The 24,944-nt window shown below is 38.4% G+C and overlaps 1 protein-coding gene across 4 annotated transcripts in view; it reads right to left on the reverse strand.

Moving 5' to 3' along the window:
* Positions 1-24,944, reverse strand: part of FMN1 (formin 1) — a gene marked incomplete at its 5' end in the record, with an annotated part of 399,390 nt that overhangs the window by 67,479 nt on the left and 306,967 nt on the right. For all 4 annotated transcript variants that reach the window (XM_081291956.1, XM_081291955.1, XM_081291954.1 and 1 more), the window contains one exon: positions 23,542-23,634. In XM_081291956.1, the coding sequence (XP_081148082.1) occupies positions 23,542-23,634 (93 nt within the window). The remainder of the gene's footprint in view (positions 1-23,541; positions 23,635-24,944) is intronic.

The following is a 24,944-nucleotide window of genomic DNA, read 5'->3' on the forward strand; positions in this document are numbered from 1 at the left end:
CCTCTGAGAGAGTGATGCAAACAATCTACTCATGAGTATAATCCTAAAGAACAAAACATTCTTTTAACTAATTTCAGATTCCTGGGGAGTGAAGAATGGGGTGGAGAAGGAATGCTGGTTCCCAGAGTCAGTAAAATATTCAAAATAAAAAATATATTCAAAATAAAATAATGAATATTTGCAAGAAAAGTTCAGTGCTCTCCAAAGTGGGGTTGTGGGTGAGGGCGGAAAGACTGGCATCAGGAATTTTCATGGATCTGCCTCGAAATATGGTGCCTTCGATCCATGGCCAATTTGAATTTTTGCAACTCTTTACAACATCATCATTCCTGAGGGACTTCAGGCTCTGTTGAAAAAGGTTTTCTGTTCCATGGGTCAGCACCAGCCTAACAATACAGAGTTCCTGTAAGCAGTTACGATGTGAAACACAAACTCAGGCTTTGCATGTTTTCAAAACATTCCTATAACTATGGGTTGTTTAAAAATAGCTATACCCCAAAGAGTTGATTTCCAACATCTGACATGGTTGCATTTTTCCGTGCTGTTATGTAAATAATGGTAGCTGAGGAGAAATATGAAAAAGCAGTGCCCCTTCTCAAAGCCCAGTGGAATTAATGCTTTTGTTAACTCTGGATCCCAAAAACTGAGGGTTGTTTGTTTGTGGTATAAAAGAAAGCACTACATGCCAGCCTCAGCTTTTCTTTTGTGTAGCAGCAATTTACAAAGGAGCTACTCTTCCTCTAATGGCTTCCCTAACTTTCCTCCATAGACCACTGTGTTTCCTCGTGAAGAAGGATTTCAAGGGGGCAGTTGCTGAGACAACGTGGTTAAGATTTTCAAATAAGAGGGAGAGTTTTGAAATGTGTTTGAAGTGTTTGAAGAAGTGTTTGAAACAGCTAGTAATCCAAGGCCTGATGATACGTAAGCCATGGGATGAAGTTTTCTATTCCTTCAATTCTCATTTCTGACCCAAGTTACCTGGCCATTTTATGTCTGAGCTTATCTAAGTAAACTTCACTCTTAAATTTGGCAATAGGAGAAAATAGACAGATATTTTTTCCCCAGCTCTGTCCTTCCTCCAACAAATTATCTTCCCTTTCCCACTCTGCGACCCCTTCCACTCTCCCCTTCTCTTCTACTCCCCTCCTGTCCACTCCCCCTGCTCCTCCCATCATTTCTTTCTTTTTCTTTTCTTTTTTTCTTCTCTCTTTTTGGTGGTGCTGGGGATTGAAGCCTGGGCTTTGTGCACAGAAAGCAAGCACTCTACCAATTGAGATATATCCCCAACCCCCTGGTCATTTCTTGAATATCCTTTGTGTGTTCTAATTGCTTCTTCTAATGGTCATATTTTTTAGGATGTCATCCCTCTAATGTCTGCTACTACTTCAAAAACAATTCTAGTAATTTTTTTTTTTCTTAGAGGATACACAGGAAGAGTCATAACATGAAAAAAAAAGTTTTGGTCTTCAGTTAGTCATTGATGAGGAGGGGAAGGACTTGGGTTCTGGGAATGTCTTTTCAAACAGCTGCAGTTCTATAAGGAGCTTGTCTGGAGAAGGGGATGTACCAGACACTGACCCACACAAAGCTAACTGGCACCAAAACATTCCCAAGACCAAGGCAGGGAGGTGAGCCTATTATTTCCTGAAACAAGCCCATCAGTGAGATGGAGCAATATCCCAGGGGCCAGCTTGCCACCCAAATCAGTGACCCTAGAGAGTAATGCACTTTACCATTACAGTTATTAAAAGGGTTAACAGGTCGGGACATTTTTCTGAAACCTGATGAGCTCTCAGAGTATCTTTTTCCTGAAGGTCTCTGGAGACCTTCTTAGTGGAAGTGGGTAGAAAGTGGTACTTCATGCTTCTCGGTGTGACTTATGAAGCAACTGCTTTTTAATTTTTTTTTTTAGCTCTTAGAAAATAACCTCAAATTTTAAACATATTCAAAGCAAAAAGTTCAACCTTCATCATACAAAGGAAAAAGAAATGTGAGCATCTTTGTTTCAATATGCATTTCCTTAACTCTCTTCTTACTTCCTCAGGCTCTTCTGTAAGTCCAGGTTTTATGTTCATATGCAATTGCTCCTCATACTGCAGCAGAATTTTGAGAGTGATGACCCTGTGTAATCTCCTCCTGGATCCTTCTCACTTTTTTCCTGGTTCTCCTGACATCTATTCATGACCCTAATTATTTTGCTCTCAACAACCCAGGACCTAGCTTGCCTGTTTTGCCAAATTCCAATGAAAAAAAAAATTTAGTGCCTTGTATGGTGAATCCCCTCTTCCTAAACATCTAGGTTTCTTTTCCTTGGGGAAATTAGAAAAGGTTATTTATAAAACTAATTTATAAAATTATATTGATATCATATCAACCATGATTCTGAAACCAGCTCAAAATGATCTGCCTTGCCTACAAGGTGATGAAACCACCTAATTCACTTTGATCAATCTCCTCCTTCCACATGGCTTCTGGGACAGAACTTGGTTAGCCTTGAATGTGGTAGCAGCAAACTGAGGAAGTACCATAGAGACAAGCGTCTCATCCTGTGTTAGCTCTGCTCCTTTGTCCTTTGTCCTTTCCTTCAAGCTGCCTGCCTCATGAAGGTGGGACACACACACAAACACACACACTCACACAACAACAACAAAATACCTACAAAAAGCAGAAGTCAAAGCTCCAAATCAAGACTCTTAATAGCTCCCCCCAAACAAAGAAACCCACAGTCTCTGTCCAAACTCTACTCATTGGGTTCCCCTTCCCACTAAATGTGGCTGGAACTCATCATCTTCCTCTTGGCTCCCTCTCACCCGCATAATTATTATTTTCAGTGTTTTCTTTTCCCCCAAGGACAGGCAGCAGCATCAAGAAGTGAGGAGCTAAAAGTCATCTATGTAGCACCTTTCTTTAAACAAGCACTCTTTCATTTTTTAAAATAGTCTACTCATCTTAAAAACAGAATCACTGTCCAAAAAGGGGAAGGGGGACTTAACTGCTGCTGATGAAATTGGTTAATTTTAAATGGGTATTTTATAGTTACTGCACAGAGAACTCTGAGGTTTCTACTCATTTAAACTTTTCAAATTGCTAACACTATGATACTAAAAGCTCCCAAAGTTTCATCATAATCAAAATTGTGATACAGTAGCCTTATGGCTTTGGACATGCTCAGGGAAGGCATCACTTTTTTAGAGTTCATGAATTTGAATTAGATGGAGTTTCTTTGGAAGCAGAGCAGCTTCTTAAAAGTACAGGGCTGCTAGAAAGCTCAGAGGGAAGGACTGGTGGAGAGGACAGGATGTGCGCCCATCACTCCACTTACCTGGGATGCACCTCAAGGCCTGACCACACAATTGCAGATATTTGTATGCAGGTATAGCCAATAATTTCAATAAAATGAAGCACTGATTTTGGAGAAAAGCACCCTTTATTTATTTATGTATTTTTGCTAAATTTTGGCTTTAAAAACTGAACATAATTATTTTCTTCTTCCAAATTGGAATATCATTTCCTTTCTGGCTCAGACCACTGACCATATTTCTGCCATCAGAAGCGGAGAAAATACTGGATATTCTGTGAGGAAGACTGATCTGATGCCCTAGTATTCCAGTTTCCAAGCCAAAGATACTTGAAGATGCAGACACATTTCTAGGTGTGGTCTAATTTGCAACCTCAAAAACTCAGCAGTTTTCTCACCATGGACCATGATGTGAAAGTCTGTTTTCAAAAGAATATTATGGGTAAATCCACGAGAATCCTATCTCAATACCCATAAGTTGATAAGCCTTCCTTGTTAAGTGTAACCTTGGTGTTCAGATAACCTTGGGACATAGATAAGGAGGGTTCTCAGTGGTAAATGTTTATCTGGTGAATGGAGGAGGGGGAGAAAGTGAAGTCTCTAAACTCATAGAAATAAGAGCTTTACACGTACTGTCCCTTCACATTGCTTTATAATTTTTCTTTTATTTAGAACTGTTAAATAATAATAATAATAATAAAGAACTGTTCACATTTCCTCCTATACATATATAAATATATAAGATTATATATCATGAAAAGTATGTGTGTATACACATACAAATATATATTTTATTTATATACAAACATAAACAAATAGTTGTAAATAATATTTCTTGTTTTTGTAAATAATATTTCTAATATAGAAAAAAAATATATATATATATATATTAAACTCAGGAGCATTCTATCACTAAGCTATATCTCCAGCCCTTTTTAAATGTTATTTAGAGAAAAGCTCTGTTAAATTGCCCAGGCTGGTATGAATCTTGTAATTCTTCTGCCTCAGTCTCCCAAGTAGTTGGAATAATGGACCTGGCCAATTCTGGATATATTTTAAAAGAAGAGCTGATGGGATTTACTGATAGACTAGTTGCAGAGCGAGGCAGAAGAAAGAGTATGATTTTCCAAGACATGGCTGGCATCTTGAAGAATGGAAGCTTCATTTACTAGAGGACAGTAGACATGAGGGCCATAGGGTGGGGTGGAGAAATCAGAGTTTGGTTTGGGGCACCAAGTTTAAGATACTTATTTGGGGGGTGGGAATTGTGGCTCAGTGGTAGGGCATTTGCCTTGAATGTGGAGGGTTCGATCCTCAGCACCACATAAAAATAAAATAAAGGTCTACAACTAAAATAATATATATATATATATATATGTATATATATGTATATATATATATATATGTGTATATATATGTATATATATGTATATATATATATATATGTGTATATATATATATATATGTGTATATATATATATATATATATTTTTTTTTTTTTTTTTTTTTTAAAGATGCTTACTTGATACCAAGTGAAGATGTTGAACAGGAAGCTGGATATACAGATCTGGCTTTCAATAGAGAAGTCTCTCTAGCCAGAGACATTAACTTGGGATTCATCAGAATAAAGGCCATGAAGGCGAGTGAGCAAAGCCAGAGAGGGAATTCTCTGGATGGGTCCTGGAACCCTCTCACATCTAAAGATCAAGATGAAGAATCAGACAGAAGACCGAGGAACATGCATGAAGCACAGAGAAGACGAAGAGGGAGGTGGCCTCAAGCTGAGAGGGGGCGGTTCTAAAGGACAGCTTGGTTAACAATATCAAGTGGAGTAATATTTTGTGCCAGAGATAAACAGTTCTTGAGACTAGAATTCATACCCCATTCATCATCCTCCTGCTCCCGTCCCCAGGTCTGACAGATAGTAGATAACCTATAAATCCTGAAAGAACAACTAAAAAAGAAGAGTTGTAGCTAGGCACAGAGAACAGGATGTACTCTCTGTTGCTTCCTTGCCCATTAAAGATGCCTGTCCTAGGGCAAGCTGGGAAATTGATGAGAACTTACTTCTACAGTTCTCATGCTGAAAATCCTGCCAAACCAAGTGCGCTTGCCTCATCTGCATCCCACCATCCAGAGACACTCCCAGTCAAAGGAACTTCAAAGCTTCTAGAAGGCTGAGGTGGAGGGTTGGAGGAGAAATGACAGCCAGAAGAAAAGCAGTGAGGAAAAAGAAAGAGACCAGAATGTTTAGAATGATCCTTCTGAAAAGATCAGGATCCCTGGAGAGCAAATCACAAGAAACCAAAACCAAAAGTGGGCTGGGTAGGAGTAGCTGAGGAAAAACGGAGAGCTATGAAAGAAGGTAGAGGAAACTGAGGCAGGAGAGAAAAGAAAATTAGAATCAGGTGGGAAAGAAAAAAAAAATACCTGGAGAAAGTGCAAAGGGAATGCAATGCCTCTGTCATGCTGGGGACAGCCTGGGGACTGGTATTTCTGCCTCCAGAGGAGACACAAAGCAGCATGGGGAGAACCCACACGAAGCCTCTGGGCATTTTGGATCCAAGGAAAAATACAATGGCCAGGGTGAATTGGTCAAGTAAACACCGATCACAGCAGGCTGGGCTTACCCGTGCCTTGACTGCAGGCTCAAACCTCCCCTGGCCTCCAGCCCCCGGGGAAAACATATACCCACCTTTTGTTCAAAGAGGGCCAAAACCACCTTCGATGAATGGTCATTAATTAAGGAAAGATTACCTATACATCTCTAGGCTTTGGTCCCTATTTCCTGCTTGTGAAAATATTGTTCAAAGAGAAAAAAGCCAAAGCAAAAGAATCTGAATTATTATTATTTTTCCAAAGGAGCTGAGTGGCAGTGGCTGCTGTTGCCAAACAAACAATAGGATTTTGACACGAAGACTGAAATCATAGCATGAAGAAATCTCGAAAGCTGAGCAGTCCCCATTATCTCATGCCTGCACAGCTATAGTCCAAAAGATGAGCGATGATTCTCCATCTGTGCAAGCAGAACAGCGGTCCAAGGCCCTGACAGAGCCACTGATTGCCCATCTGCTTGTTTATGCAGCTCAGAGATGGTGACTGGACAAACAGCTCATTTCCCTTGAAATTGGACCAAACTTGGGGGGAGTCTGTTATATGTGACAGACGAGGAACAGGACGAAATCTCATGGGAAAGGGCTTTCAGATCAAAGTCAGAGACCAGAAAGCTTAGGACAGATTGGTTCAAGTATTAAACTTTTCACAAGTAGCTTTAGGTCCACCACTTTCTGCATCCCGTATGACCCACACCAACCTCAGCACAGATTTCTCCTAACTCTCTGGGGCCAGGAAAGCTTGAGATATCCAGATGAAAGAATCAGCCAGGGAGTGTCAACACCAAGCTAACCTCCAATCTTTGGCAGCTAAGATAATTCTGTTCAAGTCAGCTTCTTGGACTTCTAGACACTAGGTATTTGCTATACTGTTCAGCTTTTTACCATTTTAATTTTTCTCCTAGACTAGACTGTAAGCTCTTCAGACAAGGACTTGAAGCCCTGCAAATTCCATAGCTGGGAATTTCATAAGTGCATATCTATTAGCCAGAAAATGCTTATGGTTACTGATAACCCACAACTCCTAGCATAGTTTCTGTATTTTAAAATTTGTGTACATCAGAAAGTTTGTTTCTTGAGACACGAGACTCAGACTACTCAATGATGCCCTTGGCAGGCTATGGAAATTGGTAATGGCTAGAGCCTATAAAAGGCCTTCAAATGGAACTAAAAATTCTCTCAAGAACTTACTTTTCAGCAGGTTGTGACGGCACAAGCCTTTAATCCCAGTGGCTTGGGAGGCAGAGACAGGAGGATTATGAGTTCAAAGCCAGCCTCAGCAATTTAGTGAGGTACTAAGCAACTCAATGAGACCCTGCCTCTAAATAAAATACAAAATAGGGCTGGGGATGTGGCTCAGTGGTCAAGTGCCCCTGAGTTCAATCCCTGGTACCACCCCCGACTCCCAAATGAAAAAAAAACTATTTCTCCTGAGTTCAGGCTTAAAAAAAAAAATGTCCCTACTCATACATATTGTGCCAGTGCGCAGCATTATAACCACAAAGTGGGAAGCACCAAATACCACAAGATATCCTTGATAATTTGCTTCTAATTATCTAGAATCAACTATAGGTACACTACAGACTGTATACTGGATCTACATTGGTAAGGCAATAAAACCAATTTCAGATTTTTCCCTCTGAGTATTTGGAGATAAATATATTAGAGGCACGAAAAATTAGTGTTGAACAAGCCTGAGAAGTGGACAGTCCCCTCGGGGAGGGGGACCATGGCCCTGGAATCCAAAGCAGCATGGATGGCAGCCTAGGTCTGTGGGCAGAACTCTGTGGGAATAACTCCTTGTCTCTGCTGTGTCCAGCCCTTGGTGAGCATCTATGTGGCTCAAACTATATTACTGAAGTAGTTGCTAGTAATAGGACAGAAGAAAGCCAGAGGAGGAGACACCTCTCTTCTGGAGAGTTTAGTTTACCTCTATGACAATCCTATCTTCAGGAGGAGCCCTGATACCTTCGAATACCTAGCTGGAAGCAGCTCATTCTTCCAGATCACTAGTAGAACAGTGGGATCATGTGGTATCAGCACCTAAAGATACCACCAAGGACTTACAGCATGGATGAAATATCTAATTTCTGCTCATGACAACATACTGATGACTGAAACCACTTGGCTTCACAAGCAGAGTAGCTGTGCAAAAGGCATTTTAGATCATGTGGAATTCACACACAGGCAAGATCCCAGAGGTTTGGGTATTCCACTAAGTGTCAGGGAACAATGGCTGTTGTGGGAAGGGACGGCATAGTTGGCAGGGGAGCAAAGCTTCAGATGATCAGCACAATGGCCCCAGAGGGAAAGGCAACAACAATAAAACAACAACAAATAAAGTTGTGCCAATGGTTTGGCATGTTCCAGTCATACAGAGGAATACAAGCATTGGGCTTTGGGACAACTGGATCCGGAAAAGAGAAGGTGCTCACAAATGGTCTTGTCCCAGTGTGAGAAGTAAAGAGTACTCTTTTTCCACCCTCCTCCATCTTAGGAAGGTACACACAGACAGGAGTGCCACACAGCACACTAGGTTTGTATGACAGGAAACTTGCTCAAAGTTAGATTATAGGAACAAAACTTTAAAACAAACCAGCACTGTTTATTAGAGTTTATCCAGTTAGTGGTCTTTCTTCACTTTTTTGGCTGTTACTTTAGATATTTCTGCTTGGAATTTCCTCTTCCCCTTTTCCTGACAGCTCATTGATCTTTGGTTTGGATCATCACAATCTGTGTAAAACAATAAAAGCTACTTTTGTGGATGGTTCCTGCTTAGATATCTCTTGGATGTTGTCCATTTAATATTTTTGAGAAATATGTATTAACACATACACATACATGGTATTTTAATCTCAGAGTATATTGTAGTATGCCCCTGGAGAAAAGGTCCCAGAGATCTGAGGCAATAATTTCATTATTTTAAATTAAGACAGATGGTGTTTCAAATTGATACACCTGGAACATGTAATCAAAACTCATGAGCTTTAATATAAACTCCAGATTCTGGTTTCTTATCTCTATTTTCAGGAAGAGTAAATTGGCATATAAACTAATAACTGAATAAATTATTTTCAATTTTAAAACAAACCACCACTGTTTATTAGACCCTTAAGTAGTTCTACACATTCCATTGGGCCTGTTCCAATCAAATGGGGCCAATGGAATTTTGGCCCCATTTTTAAGTGTTTGTATGCATAATGCAATTGGTCAAAATGACTTCCTGTTCTTTTGTAGTTCATAGTTAATGTCAACTACAACAATCACAGAAAGAACTCATATAAGTACAAAGGATGCATTCTGATTTCACATGAGTATAATTTCCTGTTGCATCTAACAAGAGTCTTCATAGATCTGTCTTAAACACTTTTTACCCTTACAGGACAAACCTCAACTATAAAGATTTATATTTTTACTGAATTATGCCAGTAACTCGTGACTTCTGCTTTTATGGCATGGAGCTCAGTTGGTCACAGCTCTGTCAGAGTGGACATCACTACTTTGGCTATTCAGGTTCCAGGTGGCAAATCATGATCCACCAGAGAAAGGCATGAAAACTTATGGGTTTTTAAGTAGAACATTTTATTGAAGGTGAGAGTACAGAAAACACCAAAGCTACCAATTTTGTTCTTTAAAGCCAAGTAATATCTGGGCCAATATCTTGTCAGTTTTTTTTTAAATCTATTCCTTTAAAAGGTGTAAAAATAGTTAAGTCCAGATCTTAAACTGAGCAGCATTTATTAAGAATGTACAGCTTAAAATTTTTCTTCTCATGCCTGTGTTGGGAAAGTGAACTTCTGTAATCCCTCTCTTTTCTTTTTTCATGCACTGGACCATATTTAAAATAAGAGTATTACATAGTTGTAGGAAAGGACCTACATGGGTAGGCTTAAGGCTATCTGTTCGTGGGAAAGGAGAGAGGGAAGTCATCATGACGTCAGTTATACAATACAGAATTCTTGGGGCACTAATGTGTTGGGGCTCCAATTCCAAGGAGATAATCTTAGGAGAATTGGAGAAGAAATTTCAGCATATGAAACTTTAAATAAAGTTGAAGGAAATATCTTCTGGCTGATGGTGATGGTTCTCATGTGCTAAAACAGATATGTAATATGTGAGTCACTTTGTAGTACTGGGTTTGTGAGGCTAGGATTTATGAGGTTGTATGTTTCCTCCTATGTAAAAACATAGAGAAATAGTTTTATTCAGAGGATGACTAAGGAGACTAACGAAATCCATCCCCTGGAAAGACCACCTGTCCTGAAGAAGTTTTAAGACCAGAACAGACAGACAATGGCCACCATCACCTCTCTCCTCCCCCACACATTTCTGTTGTCCTTTTATTGAACAGTGGACTCTATTTCACTTCCTTGAAATTGGCTTAGGACTTCTTTAACCAAACATGATACAATGTCTAATCCCTAGAGTCTAAGAGGATTGGCAGCTTCTGCTTTCTTTTCCTCGAGACATTTCTTTTGGAAAAAGCCAGCTATCACATAAAAAGTCAGAAGACCCTGAGACCACCATGCTGTGAGAGAAAATCCAGGCCATGTGGACAGAACGCACAGACTCTCAGAGATGCCCTGCCAAATTCTACCATTCAGTCCTCCCAGCCCAGAATCCAGACATGTGCATGAGGAAGCCACTTTACATAACTTCAATTCTAGCTATTCCAAACTCTGGGGAAACCTGGAATAAGAACTAGATGATTCATTCTGGTCAATACAAAGATCTGAGAGAGTAATATATTGTTTTTAGCTACTCAATTTTGATGTGATTGATTATGTAGAAACAAATAACCAGAACATACACTATGGATTCCTAATGCCTGCAGGCTACAACTATAATTTCTACTGGTAAAAACTATATTCATCTTGCTCATTATTGTATCAAAAGCAAAAAGCATGGTGCCTAGGACATAATGAGATCTAAACTAATATTTAACAAACATTTGAATAACTTTGTGCTAAACATGGTAAAAGAAGGATTCATGGTCAACAGAGTATATTAGTTGAAACTAAATTCTGACTCTGCCTAAGAAATATAGGCAAAGAATAAGAGAACACAAAGTGAGGATAATGGGAAGGCAAAGAACAAATCTTTGCACATAGGATTGAGATGTAATATCAGGTACCTAACATTTGTTGGCTGATTTGATGGCTGTAATGGCCTTATAGTATTAGTATTAATTACCTCTATCTTTGAGATAAGGGAACTCAAGCTTATTTGGAAGAATTCAGTTTTCTCCAAAGTTAGAATGCTAGATAGGGATTTACACTCAGGTTTGTATAATTCTAAAGCCAGCCCTCTCTTTCACTACCATCTCCCAAGAGGCAACAATAGAAACAATAAAGCTGGATGCTGTGGCACACATCTGTCATTCCAGTGACTCAGGAGGCTGAGGCAGGAGCATCACAAGTTTGATGGGCAACTTAGAAAGACCCTGTCTAATAATAAAAAGGGCCAGTGATGTAGGTCAGTGGAAGAGTACCCTGGGTTCAATTCTCAGTACCACAGGAAGGAAGGAAGGAAGGAAGGAAGGAAGGAAGGAAGGAAGGAAGGAAGGAAGGAAAGAAGGGAAGGAGGGAGGGGTGACAGGGAGGGGAAGGAGAGGGGTAGAGGACAATTTGAAAGAGATTCAAAGCCACTACTGGCATCTTACTCAGGACTATCTAGCTCCATTAATTGCTGTTGACATGCTGGAACCTATTTCACCACATGAAGCTCAGACCAATTACAATTAATGCCACAGCCATGACTACAAAGCAGGAACAAATGCCAGGGTGAGCTTAAGTTGAAGAAAGCAGATGATCATGTATAAATATTATGCCAACAACTAGGTTCAGTTCTAGAACATGAAGGAAAGACATTAAGGGTAGATAGTGTCCTCTTGGGAAGGAAAGTAAATTTCAAATAGACTTTTTAGTGGCTTTCATATTATCTACACTCTTCTAGAATTATTATGTTACAATTAATCCATATTTAATTATTTCAGCAAGGAAATGGGCTGGTACAATGAGCTCAGTATACAGATGGTTTAGTTATTTCAGTGAATAATTTGAATGTCAACAAGTTGCTGGATGCTAGGATGGGAGGGAACGCGGTACATAGCAAAGGTCTGGGTGTCTGTCTCTGAGATGGAATAAAGATGAGTGTTGAGGTTTGTAGATTCAAGAAGCTAAGCATTTAGGTTTGGATGAATTATGAAAGAACCTGAACTGATATTGCAGGGTTCATAGAGTGAGAAAAACACTGTTTATCTCTGTTTAAAGCAGTTCTGATCTACTTGAATATACTTTTTTGGGGGGGGGGTGGGATGGTCCTGGGGATTAAACCCAAGTGTGCTTTACCACTAAGCTACAACCTCAGCCCTTTCTATTTTTTTTTATTGGTTGTTCAAAACATTACAAAGCTCTTGACATATTTCATACATTAGATTCAAGTGGATTATGAACTCCCATCTCACTTAGTTGCTTAGGGCCTCACTAAGTTGCTGAGGCTGGTCTTGAACTTGTGATCCCCCTGACTCAGCCTCTTGAGCCTCTAGGATTACAGGCCTGCACTACCACACCCAGCTTAAAAAACTGGTAGGGAAAGAAGGATACATTTATTTTTAATTCAAAAGATTATAAAAGGATTAAAGAATTAAATAATCACCTTCTCTAGCCTCAGGTTACCCTTTTAAGTCTCACTTTCTCAAAATTGAAAAAGCAAATTCTCACTGTTCTCCCAATCTGCTAGAAACAGAGTTTGAGTGTTACGTTACTTAACAGTTATCATGAATAATTAAAGTTGCTAATTCTAATGTTGCATGCTGTCATCTAGAACTTTTAGCCAGGGAGACATGGGATCATGTGTTTGCAGTTGAATTCAGTGGCCACTAGGTGGAGATATTGTGGATTTTGGAAGCCATGACACACAATCCAGAAGGCATGCCATCTTTAATGGAATTATGCACATCCCTTCTATCATTAAGATGGAATCATAGCAATTCTTAAATTCTATTTAAAACAAGAACAATTTAATGGTAAAAGATATAACCCTGTATATAAGGAAAACAGGTGATCTCCAAACTGCCTTCTAAGTCATCCAGTCCAACACCCAAAGGAGGTAAAGAGGCTGTGAATGATGGCACTTGGCTTCTAATTCCATAGGTTATAATATGAAGAGCTAGGTTCAGGAAGCTAGGATCCCAATTGGTACAAGAAAATTGGTTGTATTTTATACTAAAGCTATTTCTATTTACCTTTTCCCTCTATCTATATTCATGAAAATCTAAAATTACTTTTTAAAATGGGAGCTTTCGGTCCTAGATAAAACCAGCCAGTCCACAGTGCTTTTGGCTTACTTTTAGTGGAGATGAACAAGATAAACATGACTTTCCTTTTAGCACTTAAGACTGTCTTCTGTAATTGGAACCCTTCTCTATGTATTGTTGTGTAAATAAACCATCTGTAAGCGACATTCTGAGTGCCCCCTTAACCATCTAAAAAAATTCTGACATAACAACTGAGAATGTAACAGCAACAGATAGCATGAGGCTCTGTACTTTAATTATTCTTGATAACTGTTAAGTAACGTTATCTATCTATCTATCTATCTATCTATCTATCTATCTATCTCAATCTGGGCTCCTGTCAGAGCTGCCAATTCTTTTAAAGCAAAATGAGTCCAGCAAAAGAAGCAGGTCTGTATCTTTGAAAGAACAAAGCAACTTTTCCAGATCTGTACATTATATACAAAACTGAGTATTGTACATATTCTGTTGTAGTGAAGTTGTGTGACAGCAACTGCAAGCAATCACTGATTAAAAACTTGCAATAGTTGTTAAGAATCCAAAGAAGAAGGGATGCCTGGGCCAACAATTACTTGAAATAATTTATCGTAAGAACAGCTATTATGCAAGAGGCAGAGCTCAACACCAATTCCATAAAATACTTAAATACTCTCTTGTTTATAAACTATCATTGAAATTTTGTTTGGTTGGGGAAGGTAAATAGGGGTCTTGCTAGGACTCCAGGAAAGGAGTGCCTGAGGTCCAGCTACCATCCTCCATCTGGTTAAGGCATGTCAGCCAGTCTGATGTTTTTCTCCTTTAGATGGGGAGAGGGAAATGCTTATGTATATTTATCCATCAGGACCACGACACTCAGAGAAAATAAGCGATTTTCAAGTTATTAGAATGGCACAGAACTGGGGTTGAGATCACACCGACCCTGAGGAAGTTCAGGAAACCCTCAGAGTTGGCTTCCTTATCTGGAAGGTTAGGAAGGAATGACAGTCTCAAGGCACTGCTGCCAAGATTAAATCAAGTGTTGTGCTTTAACTATTGGGTTAAGTAACAACTACCTGTACTCCCCACCTGCGCTGCAAACTCAAGAGGGAAACAGTCAACAAACTGGTGTTTCCCACAGGTGGTAAGGGGACAGTGATAATGCTCTAAACATAACACTTATTATTTATTGGTGCTCCAGTTTGTATGGTGGGTTCATGTGCATGCAAACTCAATTTAATCTTCATAATGACACTGTGAAGTAATATTTCCATTTTATAGACAAGGGGAAAAAAGTTATGAGAAATTTGTAAACCTGCCTGAAGAAGTGAAGTGGTGAAGTACAGTGCTCTCTCTGGTTCATCACAACACTTAAGCATTTATTGTGCTTATACTTGAAAATGCTGTGTTGTGAACATAAGAATTTGTAGATCTCATGATAAGTGTTCTTCCCACAAGAATGAAAAGAAGTTATCGTGTATGTGTAGAAAAAAGTATTGTTTAAGAAAGAGCATAATAAAATTAAGACATTTTCATTTAAAAATAATTCTAACCAAAAATTATACGTATACTCAAATTAGGTAGAGTGAATTGTGCAGTGATGGCTCAGTATCATGGACAAAATTTTAAATATTACTAAAACCCAACATCTAGGGAACATACTTTAGTGTACTTCTAGTTTTTCAAAACAAACCAATGAAACATGGAAAAGGAGACCTCACAAGTACACAGAAAGGAGGACATATAGAGAAAAGAGTACAGCTCACTTATCCCCTTACCTCTATTTCATCAAAAAGGGGTTATAGTGATGGTAGCTCTAGAATCTCATCAAAAGATTGAAAATTCTGCCATGAGGAAAGGAAAATGAAGGGATCACCCAACACCACCATCATAAGGTGGACCCTAGTAATACTTTAATACTAACATGAATAAAGGTCTAACTCAAAATTGAAAAAAATCAACTTAAGGTTCCTGGGATAATCCCTGTTCCACAAAGCAATCAAGTAGTCTGGGCTCATCAGCTTGGAGGGGTGTGTGCACATGTGTTAGTGTATGTCTAAATATCTGCTGCTCTAGAGAAGATTCTGGAAGAATTAACAATATTTACCTTACTTCTTTCTAGAGCCTACCACTATCATCTTCCACTTGCACACAGTTTCTCAGACACTGTTTAAAAACAGAGGGCAAAGCTTTTCTTTCAAGAATTAGAGTTAAGACTGCAAATTGCAACCACTATGGAAAGTAGTCTGGAGATTCCTCATAAAACTTGGGAATGGAACCACCATTTGACCCAGGTATCCCAAAGGACTTAAAATTGGCATACTACAGTATGCAGCCACATCAATGTTTATATCAGCTCAATTCACAAATAGTTGAACTATGGAACCAACCTAGATACCCTTCAACAGATGAATGGATAAAGAAAATGTGTTACATATACACAATGGAATATTACTCAGCCTTAAAGAAGAATGCAATTATGGCACTTGTGGTAAACAGATGGAGCTAGAGAATATCATGTTAAGTGAAATAAGCCAAATCCCCAAACCAAAGGCTGAATGTTTTCTCTGATAAGCAGATGCTAATCTATAATGGGTGGGTGGGGTAAAATGAAAGAATTTTGGATTGTGCAGAGGAGAATGAAGGGAGGGAAGAGGATGGAGGATAGGAAGCATGGTGGAATGAGACAGATGTTATTACCCTATACACATGTATTATTATACTACCAGTGTGATTCTGCACCATATTCAACCAGAGGAAGGAGTTTGTGCTGCTTTTGTGTACAATATGTCAAAATGCATTCTACTGTCATGTATAACTAATTAGAGCAAATTAAAAACAAAAACAATTAGAGTTAAGTCTTCACATACCAATACCCCCAAAAGAGGTCAGATCCTGACTGTGGTCCTGAGATATAACACCTGATACTTGGTCCTCCTATGGTGTGGTTAGGTATAGAGAATGAAGAGATAAGATACAGACTCTTACTCTCTTAGGCTGGTACGTTCATATACATGTGCACTGAAGCATCTGTGTACAGAAAGCCAAGAGGAGACGCATGATGTGAAGAACAAGATTACACACATGAAGAAAAGTAAGGAAGAGGTAAAAACACCCTACATTTTAGAGTCCTCTTCATGGTCATTCTGGTTTCAGACGTCACAGGAGAGCGATTCAAATATGAGCAAAATGAGTGAAGTCAATCCAAGTCCAGAAGAAAGAATTGAGGGCTGCATGTGTGTGTATGTTGGACTGTCTTGGGGTCTCTGATACATCTTTGAAACTTTTTTTTAAAACATTTTCTTATTGGCCAGGAGGACTCTATCACCCAATCCTACTGTGGCAGAGTGTTGGGGAGGAGGATCATAAGGAAAGAAAGTGAGGAACAAGCTCACAGATGTGGTTCTCCACTTAAGAGATAAGGAAAAAGGTGATCTCCAAACTTCCTTTTAAGTCATCCAGTCCAGCACCCAAAGGAGGTAAAGAGGCTGTGAATGATGGCACTTGGCTTCTAATTCCATGGGTTGTAATATGAAGAGCTAGGTTCAGGAAGCTAGGATCCCAACTGGTACAAGAATAGAGAGGTACTGAATGAGAAGCAGATCTTGGGGAAAAAAAATATCGGAAGGACAGTTTATTTTCTGGCTATGTTTGATCTATAGATGTTGGACTCATGAATGCAGAATCCATATCCATAATTACATACAAATTATGCACCATAATTTGATTATTCTATTATGGATGGAACCTGTATTTTGCAATTAAAAATAATGCCTCACTAAGGCATAGTACATACATCTCTGTGCATGTATCAGCATATCTGAGGGTCTATTTCTAGAAGTAGAATTATCAGTCAGAAGGCTTATACATTTTCAACTTTAACACATGATGTTAAGTTGAACTCCAGTTAGACTGTAACAATTTACACCTTCACAATATAGCAACATAGAAAAGTAACATTTATCATACTGCATGGCCAACATACTTTATTATTAAACTTTTGGAATCTTGCTAATAGTGTGGATAGAAAATGAAATATCAATGTAATTTTATTTTTCATTTCTCCAACTTTAAGAGATTTGCACCTTTTTATATGTTTTAAGAGTAGTTTTTGCCATAGTTAATATTTTAGCCTGTTTATTGTTCAATGTCTAGGAACTCTTTTATATTAGATTGATGGGACTTAGGTATTTTTCTTCAGAGAATACAAGCTATAAATTTGGAACTATAGCAGATTTTTATACTAAGAAAGTATACATTACTTAATGTTTTATTAATCCTTATAAATCCTTATATATTGAATTTTATCAAATGATTTTTAAGCATATACTGTTAAGTAGCGATTATTTGAATTTTCTCCTTAGATTCATTAATAGTGGTGATTACCTTCCAGTATCATATCATCTTTACATTCTGGGAATAAATTCTGTTTGGTAGTGAAGTAGGTTATTAGTTTTATTTAGAATTTTAAAACTATAGTGAGATTAGTCCATAGTTTTTTTTTTCTTTTTTGAAGGGTTGAGCAATTTTTTCATATATATTAGCATTATACACACATAAAATTTTTAAACATTTTTTTCTTTTTGTAAAATGTTTCACTAGTGAGAAAAGAAAAATAGAACTGAATTCTTGAAAAGATAGGCAACTGGATGCCTAGTTAAAAACAAACAAAAAAGATTTAAAGATTTTAAGTTTGGGGAAGGTAGTAGGAGGTGGGTGGGGAAGGGGAGAGGGAAAATAAAGAAATTTGCTTTAGAAGGAAAATATGAGCTCTGTGCAGAGATTTCTGGAAAAAAAGGAAAAAATTCAAGCTTGTCTTTATTAAGAATCTATTTCACAAGCCTTTGAAGAGATAGCTTCTTCCACCTTCCAAAGATTAACACTCCGTTATTTTAGTGGCCCAGAACTCACAACAGATTACCTTAATTTTGGCCATCTGATGATGTCTGTGACCACGTCTGCTAGTACTTTCTGGAGTAGCAGTGAGACACACACGAACCCATTCTGGTCCAGGCAGAGGTACATGCATCCTCAATCAGAGTTCTTTCTTTCACAAGCTCTATAAAGAATAAGAATTGTTTTCTCTCACAGAGGAGATTACCTAATAACCTGCTTTTGTTCTGTAGTTCAGAGGTTCAGTTATGGTTCCTCTATCAATCTAATCTGATCTATGTACTTTTTAAAAGAATTGATTATATACATGTATGTGCCCAATACAAGGGGGAAGCCTTATCAGAGACAAGCGTTATTAGCCAAAAATGTATCTTACCAGTTTCTAGCATGCTTTTACCAATTCTGAAAGGATTTAAATAGGAAATCCACAGAAGAAAAAACACATAACCTGCAGATACTTGACACAATTCAGACTGTTGGTTAATAATTCAATAAATAATTGTTACCATCAATTATGAGCCAGGCTGAGCCTACATTATGTTGGGACAAGAAAGTAAACAGAGCCAGATATACACAGTCCCCAGCTGTCATAGAGTATTTGGCCATTCGTATACTATAATTATTTTTGCACTCAATGTGGGAAAACATATTTACTGTTTTCTGTTTGTTTTTAGCTCAATAAAGTTATCTAGTTTTTACTATTGGTAGAAAATAGTTTCTTGACATTGAGAATATCTATAATCTCAGCTGGTCAAAGTACTTTAAAGGACAGACAGTTTCAGAAAGTAAGGCCCAGAAGGATTCATTCAGATTCATTTTGAATTTGGCACCATTCATCAACAGCAGGTAAAATTAATGAAAAATTAGATAAGACCACGCATGAGAAAGCACCGCCATAGAGACTGCTTAGGTTCCAGCCTCCCTGCCAAAGCTATAAATACAAATGGCCAATTTAACAGCATGAAAAGACCACCTACAAGATCTATACCTGGGATCTGACCAGTTGCTCTGCACCTTCCTTCAATTATAGGATCCCTGCCATGTTTATGGGACTTTTAATTTGAGCATCACATTTTTGAAGGCCATATCATTATGGCCATGTTTGATCTAAGGGTGGGAAAGCATGAGCTTAAAAAAAAAACGCCTATACAATATGCTCTGAACTGAGCTGTAAATTGGTATCGACAAGAGCCTACTGTGGGGAAGGAAAAAAAAACAAACAAACAAACCCATGTATGGCAAAAGGTTTAGATACCATGGAGCTTGCAACCCTAAAAAAGAGGTGCCATTAAAATTACTAATTCTACTCAGGAAATGAAATCAGTTAAGAATAAGTACCATGATTTTGTCATCACTATTTAAGGGCATTTTGAGAAGGGAGGAATTATAAAAGACAGTAAGGACAAACACATCATCCCCACTTGAGTGTGGCAACAGGATATGATTTACAAAAGAAAAATTAAAATCATCATGATTGTTAGAGAACTGAATTGCAGCTTATGTAAAAATAATCCTAATCATGAATCAACTGAGTCACAACGCATGTGACTTCTCAGGCATGAAGAACGCAATTGCTTAAGACTTGATGAGTTGGGCAGACCCTAAAAAGAAAATTAATTTCTTGCCAAATAATTTGTATAAGCTCTACTATAGAAATATAGAAGTGTCTTTTCTCAAGGATCGTTCTTTTTTGATACTCCGTTTTCAAATACACTGAAACTTTAGGAGCCTTCTCATTCTATATCCTTTCTTTGGGTCTTCTCATTCATTCTTTTGACTGAAACAGCTACCTCTAAATTCTCATCCAGCTCTCTCCTATGAACCCAGCACCTTGACCTATGTGTCTCACACTGCGTCAAAGTCAACATGTCCAGTTTCCCTCACTGTCTTCTATCCCAAATCCAGTCTTGTTCGTCAATATCCAGTTACTCAAAGCAAAAAAGGGAGTACGGTTGTCTATCATTTCATTTTATATTTGACAACACTCAACATAGCCTGTTACTATTAACCATGTCCTTCTTCCTTATTTTTACCCCCATCCCTTTTGCTCTTTACTAGTCTTACTCTTCTAATGCTTTTGGAATGTTAATTAGAATGCATTTCTTAACAACAAAAAGCAAAGTGACATGCTCCCTAAGCCCCTCTGACACAAAACAAAACAAAAACTCAACATGAATATGTCATTCCCATAGGTACTATTTTTCAATATTATCTATTGCCTTGCAATACACAAAATGGAGATTCTTTATCAAGTCTTATTGTCACTCTCTGCTCCTTTTTGGTCATGAGTGTTCCCTGCCTGCCCTGTGACCTGGCCACACCATTCCCCATATATATCGGGTCTTGCATCCTTCTGAGATCTGCAGTGTTTTTCTCTGTCTGGAATGTCCTTTTTAACTATTTGCTGAGAATTCCTAACCCTAAATGTCCTCATCTATAAACAGGGTATTACTGGTGCTTACCACAGGGAATGGAGGATGATGTGAGAAGGTGAACTGCTCCCCCATGGGATCTAGCATATAGTCACACTTGGTGAATATTGTCATTGTCATCACTATCACCATCTTCTTTAAGTTTGAACAGAGTGTTTCCTTTGCTGAAAGTCTTTCCTGACATACCCTGGAAGCATGGGTCATTTTTACTTTCTGATTTTACGTGCCTAATAATAGTATCACTTCAACTCCACAATGCATGGGATTTTCACCTTTCAGCACTTCTGATGTTGGGGTACATCTCATAATCTGCACATCCTGGCTTAATTGGCAACAATCTTTCTTCCTTGGTAGGAGGTGCAATAATGGTGTTGCTTATAATGAATGGGGCCTTAGATGGAATACTACACTTAAACTGTCATAAAACTTTGATTATCGAGGGAGAATAATGCATATTTGTGGTAGGTAGAGAATCCTACAATTTCTATGAATCACTGGAAAACCCACATTAAAAAGGAACTACTATTTGGTACTCCAAATAGTACCCAAGAGAAATTCTATTTGTGTGTACTGCAACTTGGCAAAACCCTAGCCCCTTAACTGTATCACAATGCTATCAATTATATATTTCTTAACTGCAGAGGAATGGTCTGAAGTGGCAGCATGCCCTTGCCAAAGTAGTTCTAATTGGCCACCAAACAATGGCTGGACCCAGCTTGAAAGTGAGCATGGGGCTACTCTTCGAGACTCTGCACCTTAGTAATGAGGTTGAGAAGGCACAGAAAGAATATGAAGAGGAGAGTGCAGGAATGAGAGAAGGAAGGCCCAGGGACCATGTTTATGCACTTTCCCATAGAAATATTATATAAATCACAACAGAGTTTTACATTTTTCTAGTAGCTACACTTAAAACAGAGAAATTAACTTCAGCAACACATTTTATTTAATCTAATATATCCCAAACCATTATCACTTTACCAAGCAATCAATATAAAAAAAACAGAAATGAAATATTTTTACATGATTTTTATAAATCTGGTCCTTGGATTAGGCACATTTAAATTGCACAACAGCCACATGTGGTTAGTGTCTGCCCTATCAGACATTCTGATTCCAGACTGCCGTTTCTACAAATTCAGTTAATAAGGTCATACTGACAGGCTATTTCCACGGTGGACTGATTGTGTTCAATGATAGATCTTCTCATAATAAGACAGTACTTGGGACAGGATCAAGGAGAATAATTGACCTTAGTATTCCCAGGGCCTTGCATATGGGAGGCTCTGCATGTTTATCTTTGAATATACATTAAAAATGAACTAAGGTTGACAATGGTGGTTCTCAATTTGAGATCCACATTGGAATCACTTGGTGAATAAAAACATCGGTCTCACCCATGGAGATGCTGGTGGTAGATCTGATTTGTTCTGGGTATCTAATTTTTTAAAAAAATCTATCCCTGACTTTAGTGCACAGTAGCATTAAGAACATGGCTCTCAGGCTTTCTTAGAACAGCCCTTGTTTCCCTGATCAGAAGTTTCTTGAAAAACTTAGCAGAATCAAGGTTCTACATCTATTCATATTCATCCCTTTCAACAAAAGAATACAATTTACAAAATAAGTGTTTTAAGATGTGAGCTGGTTTGAAGAGGAGGGACTCTAAGGTCATTAAAGCATACAGGCAGATAAAAACCCCACTATACACATTGTAGAATTTTCCAGATAGGCAATAATAGCAGTTAAAAATAAGAATGGAATCCAAGTACACATAAGCCTCATTTCAAGTTAATTCTACATATATTGAACAGACATTATGAAGTGGTCAGCAAAGGGAAACATTTCATGCTTTTCTTAAGGCCATTTAGGTTAAATTTACCTGGTAAAATTATAAAGCAATGCATTTCCTTTAATAAGTCACATACAAAAACACTTAAAGTCACACAGCCCATATGTTGGTATCATGGTATGCTCTCAGTATAGTACTGAGCCTGATCACAATACCCCCGCCCCCCATCACATATAACATTCAGCAGTGGCCAACTCTGATTTCCGCTTCAACAAAATAACCCCTCATTACAGAGAAGGGAGCAATGATCTATGCACAAAGGGAGCATCTGGGATGGAGTTCTTCTGACTCATGGGCTGAGAATTTCCCTGCCAATTCCCAAAGTGGTTTGGCCATACTTTGTGAATTCACTCTGCCTAACAGTCTTTTGTTGATGGTGTGGTATCATGTGGCCTTATGCAATAATAGAAACAGCATGTTGAGATATCCCCAAAGTTTCCTATGTGCATTTCCTCTGGCTTTCGAGTAAAGAAAATGCTCCAACCAAACATTCCACACTTATATTTCTTTCACATCTTAAGTTGAAATTGAGAAATTAAAATAAGAAATACCTAAATTCATGTTCATGGACTTTGGTCAACAAAAGCTCCCTAAGCCTAACAAAGCTGTGGAGGAAGGAACAGAACCTGCTAAGATTTCTTAGATGTGTTGTTGCCTCCTGCTTATTGCTTCCATCTACTACAACCCAAAGGGTCAAAGAGTGCCAAGTGATTGGATATATCACATTCACTGGGCCTCAGCCTCCCCCTTTGAAAAGCAATGAAAATACAACACTAGTTTCCAAGTTGCTAAACTCTTAAACCAGGAAGATAATTACCACCCACTTGTGACAGCTGGCCACAAACCTGAGATGCATGACTATGTAAACCTTGCACGTGAGTTGCTTGTCAGTTAAATGTACTGAGGATCCCCTTGATCTCTATGGAGAGACAAAAAGTCTTTGCTCTCAAAAAATTTACAAAAATAACAATAACAATAAAGGATTTAAAACATTAAACAGTCTTGAAAGGTGACACAAAAGCTATAAGAACATTCCATCTACGCGGAGAGTGTAACCACCCTGGGAAGATTGACTAAAGGAATCACTGGGGCTGGTGGTGGGATAGAAATGGCAGTGGCCCTCAGCAAAAGATCCGTGAGGTGAAGGATGTTGTAAGCATGTATGTATGGCTGACAAAGCCTCCTACCTTTCTGGAAGAACTCCTCCAGCTTATCCTTGAAAGGCTGAAGATACTCCTTGGGGGACTCCTTGCACACCACCATCATCTGCTTCTCACTTGCTGTAAAGAGAAGTGTAGAATTAGACTACCTCAAGAATTCACATTTGCTGAGCTCCTTCTAGAAGCCAAGGGCCTGTGCTTTGCACTCAGGCATCAAGTGCCAATCACTTTTTATCCAAATTCCAGGGGAAAATAATAAGGAGTTCATCCTATACCTGTTTTTAAGAACAAGCAAATGTATCACATTCAATTTTCTTCTTAGATACCCATAAAAATCTCTGACCTGGAACAGGTAAAATATTCTACCTTTTGCTTTCCCCAAAATAAAGCAGCAAAAACTATTTAAGGACTTAAGCCAGGGTATTAAGGACCCTGGCCTTCTTTAGATTCATACTCCAAAGTAGAAATTAAAATAGATTTTGCAGAAGTGTTCAGGCATTCAAGTTGCCTGTAACCACCAAATTAGTGATTTCTCAGGGTAACATACACATCTCAACATCAGAACTAAGCTCAGGTGAGGAAGGACACTGTCTGTCCTTAATGCTTCCCACCTACCCTTTCTGTTAATATTCTACTAATATATGTGAAATAATTTTATGTGATTTACTTCAGAGAGATTATCTATAATTCATAACAGATTGTTTTGATAATCAAATTGCCTCAAACTGGAGAGTTCTGATTTGAGTAGATGGAAACCATAATCTAGAGTTCACCATCACAAAAGCCAGTGACCCAGGTCAGAGGCATCTCCTCAAGGTTTTTATATGTTCAGGTCAGTTGTAGAAATGTACTGGGGAAAGAAAGTCTGCATTTCTCAAAGCTAGAACTAAGTCATGACCAGTTTTGTCTTTTGATCATGGTCAGGAATTACTGGTAAGTGCTCGTCTAAGAAACCATATTAAAGCCTTGCATTTTTACCATAAAGAAATCATGTCATCTAGTTTATAAAATGAACAAACATGTACTCCAGGTCCTGCAACAATTTACAAATACAAAGATAAGTCATTTTGGAAGGAAGGTATAGGGAAGGGAACTTTACACTGGGGAAAACACTAATCAATAATTTGATGTTTTCAGAACTAGTGTCCCAGAACATTTTCTACAGGCAAAGTAACAAACATGTCAGTACAGAAGCACAGACAATGCAAAGGCCCACTCAAAGTGTCCTTTGAAAGTAGTTATATGACACTTGTCATTTGCAACATTGATAACCAGATTGTTGAAATCCTGGACAACTCTGGGAGACTGGAAGAGATCGAAGCATGGTCTAAGGGAATCCTTTGTCATTTTCTGAGTCGAGTTCAGAAGAAACTGCATTCTTGGAGGTATCCAGGGATTCATCCTATGATAAGACTTCTGGATCACAGAAC

The sequence above is a fragment of the Spermophilus citellus genome (assembly GCF_964194105.1).
Source record: "Spermophilus citellus genome assembly, chromosome: 4".
Lineage (NCBI taxonomy): Eukaryota > Metazoa > Chordata > Mammalia > Rodentia > Sciuridae > Spermophilus > Spermophilus citellus.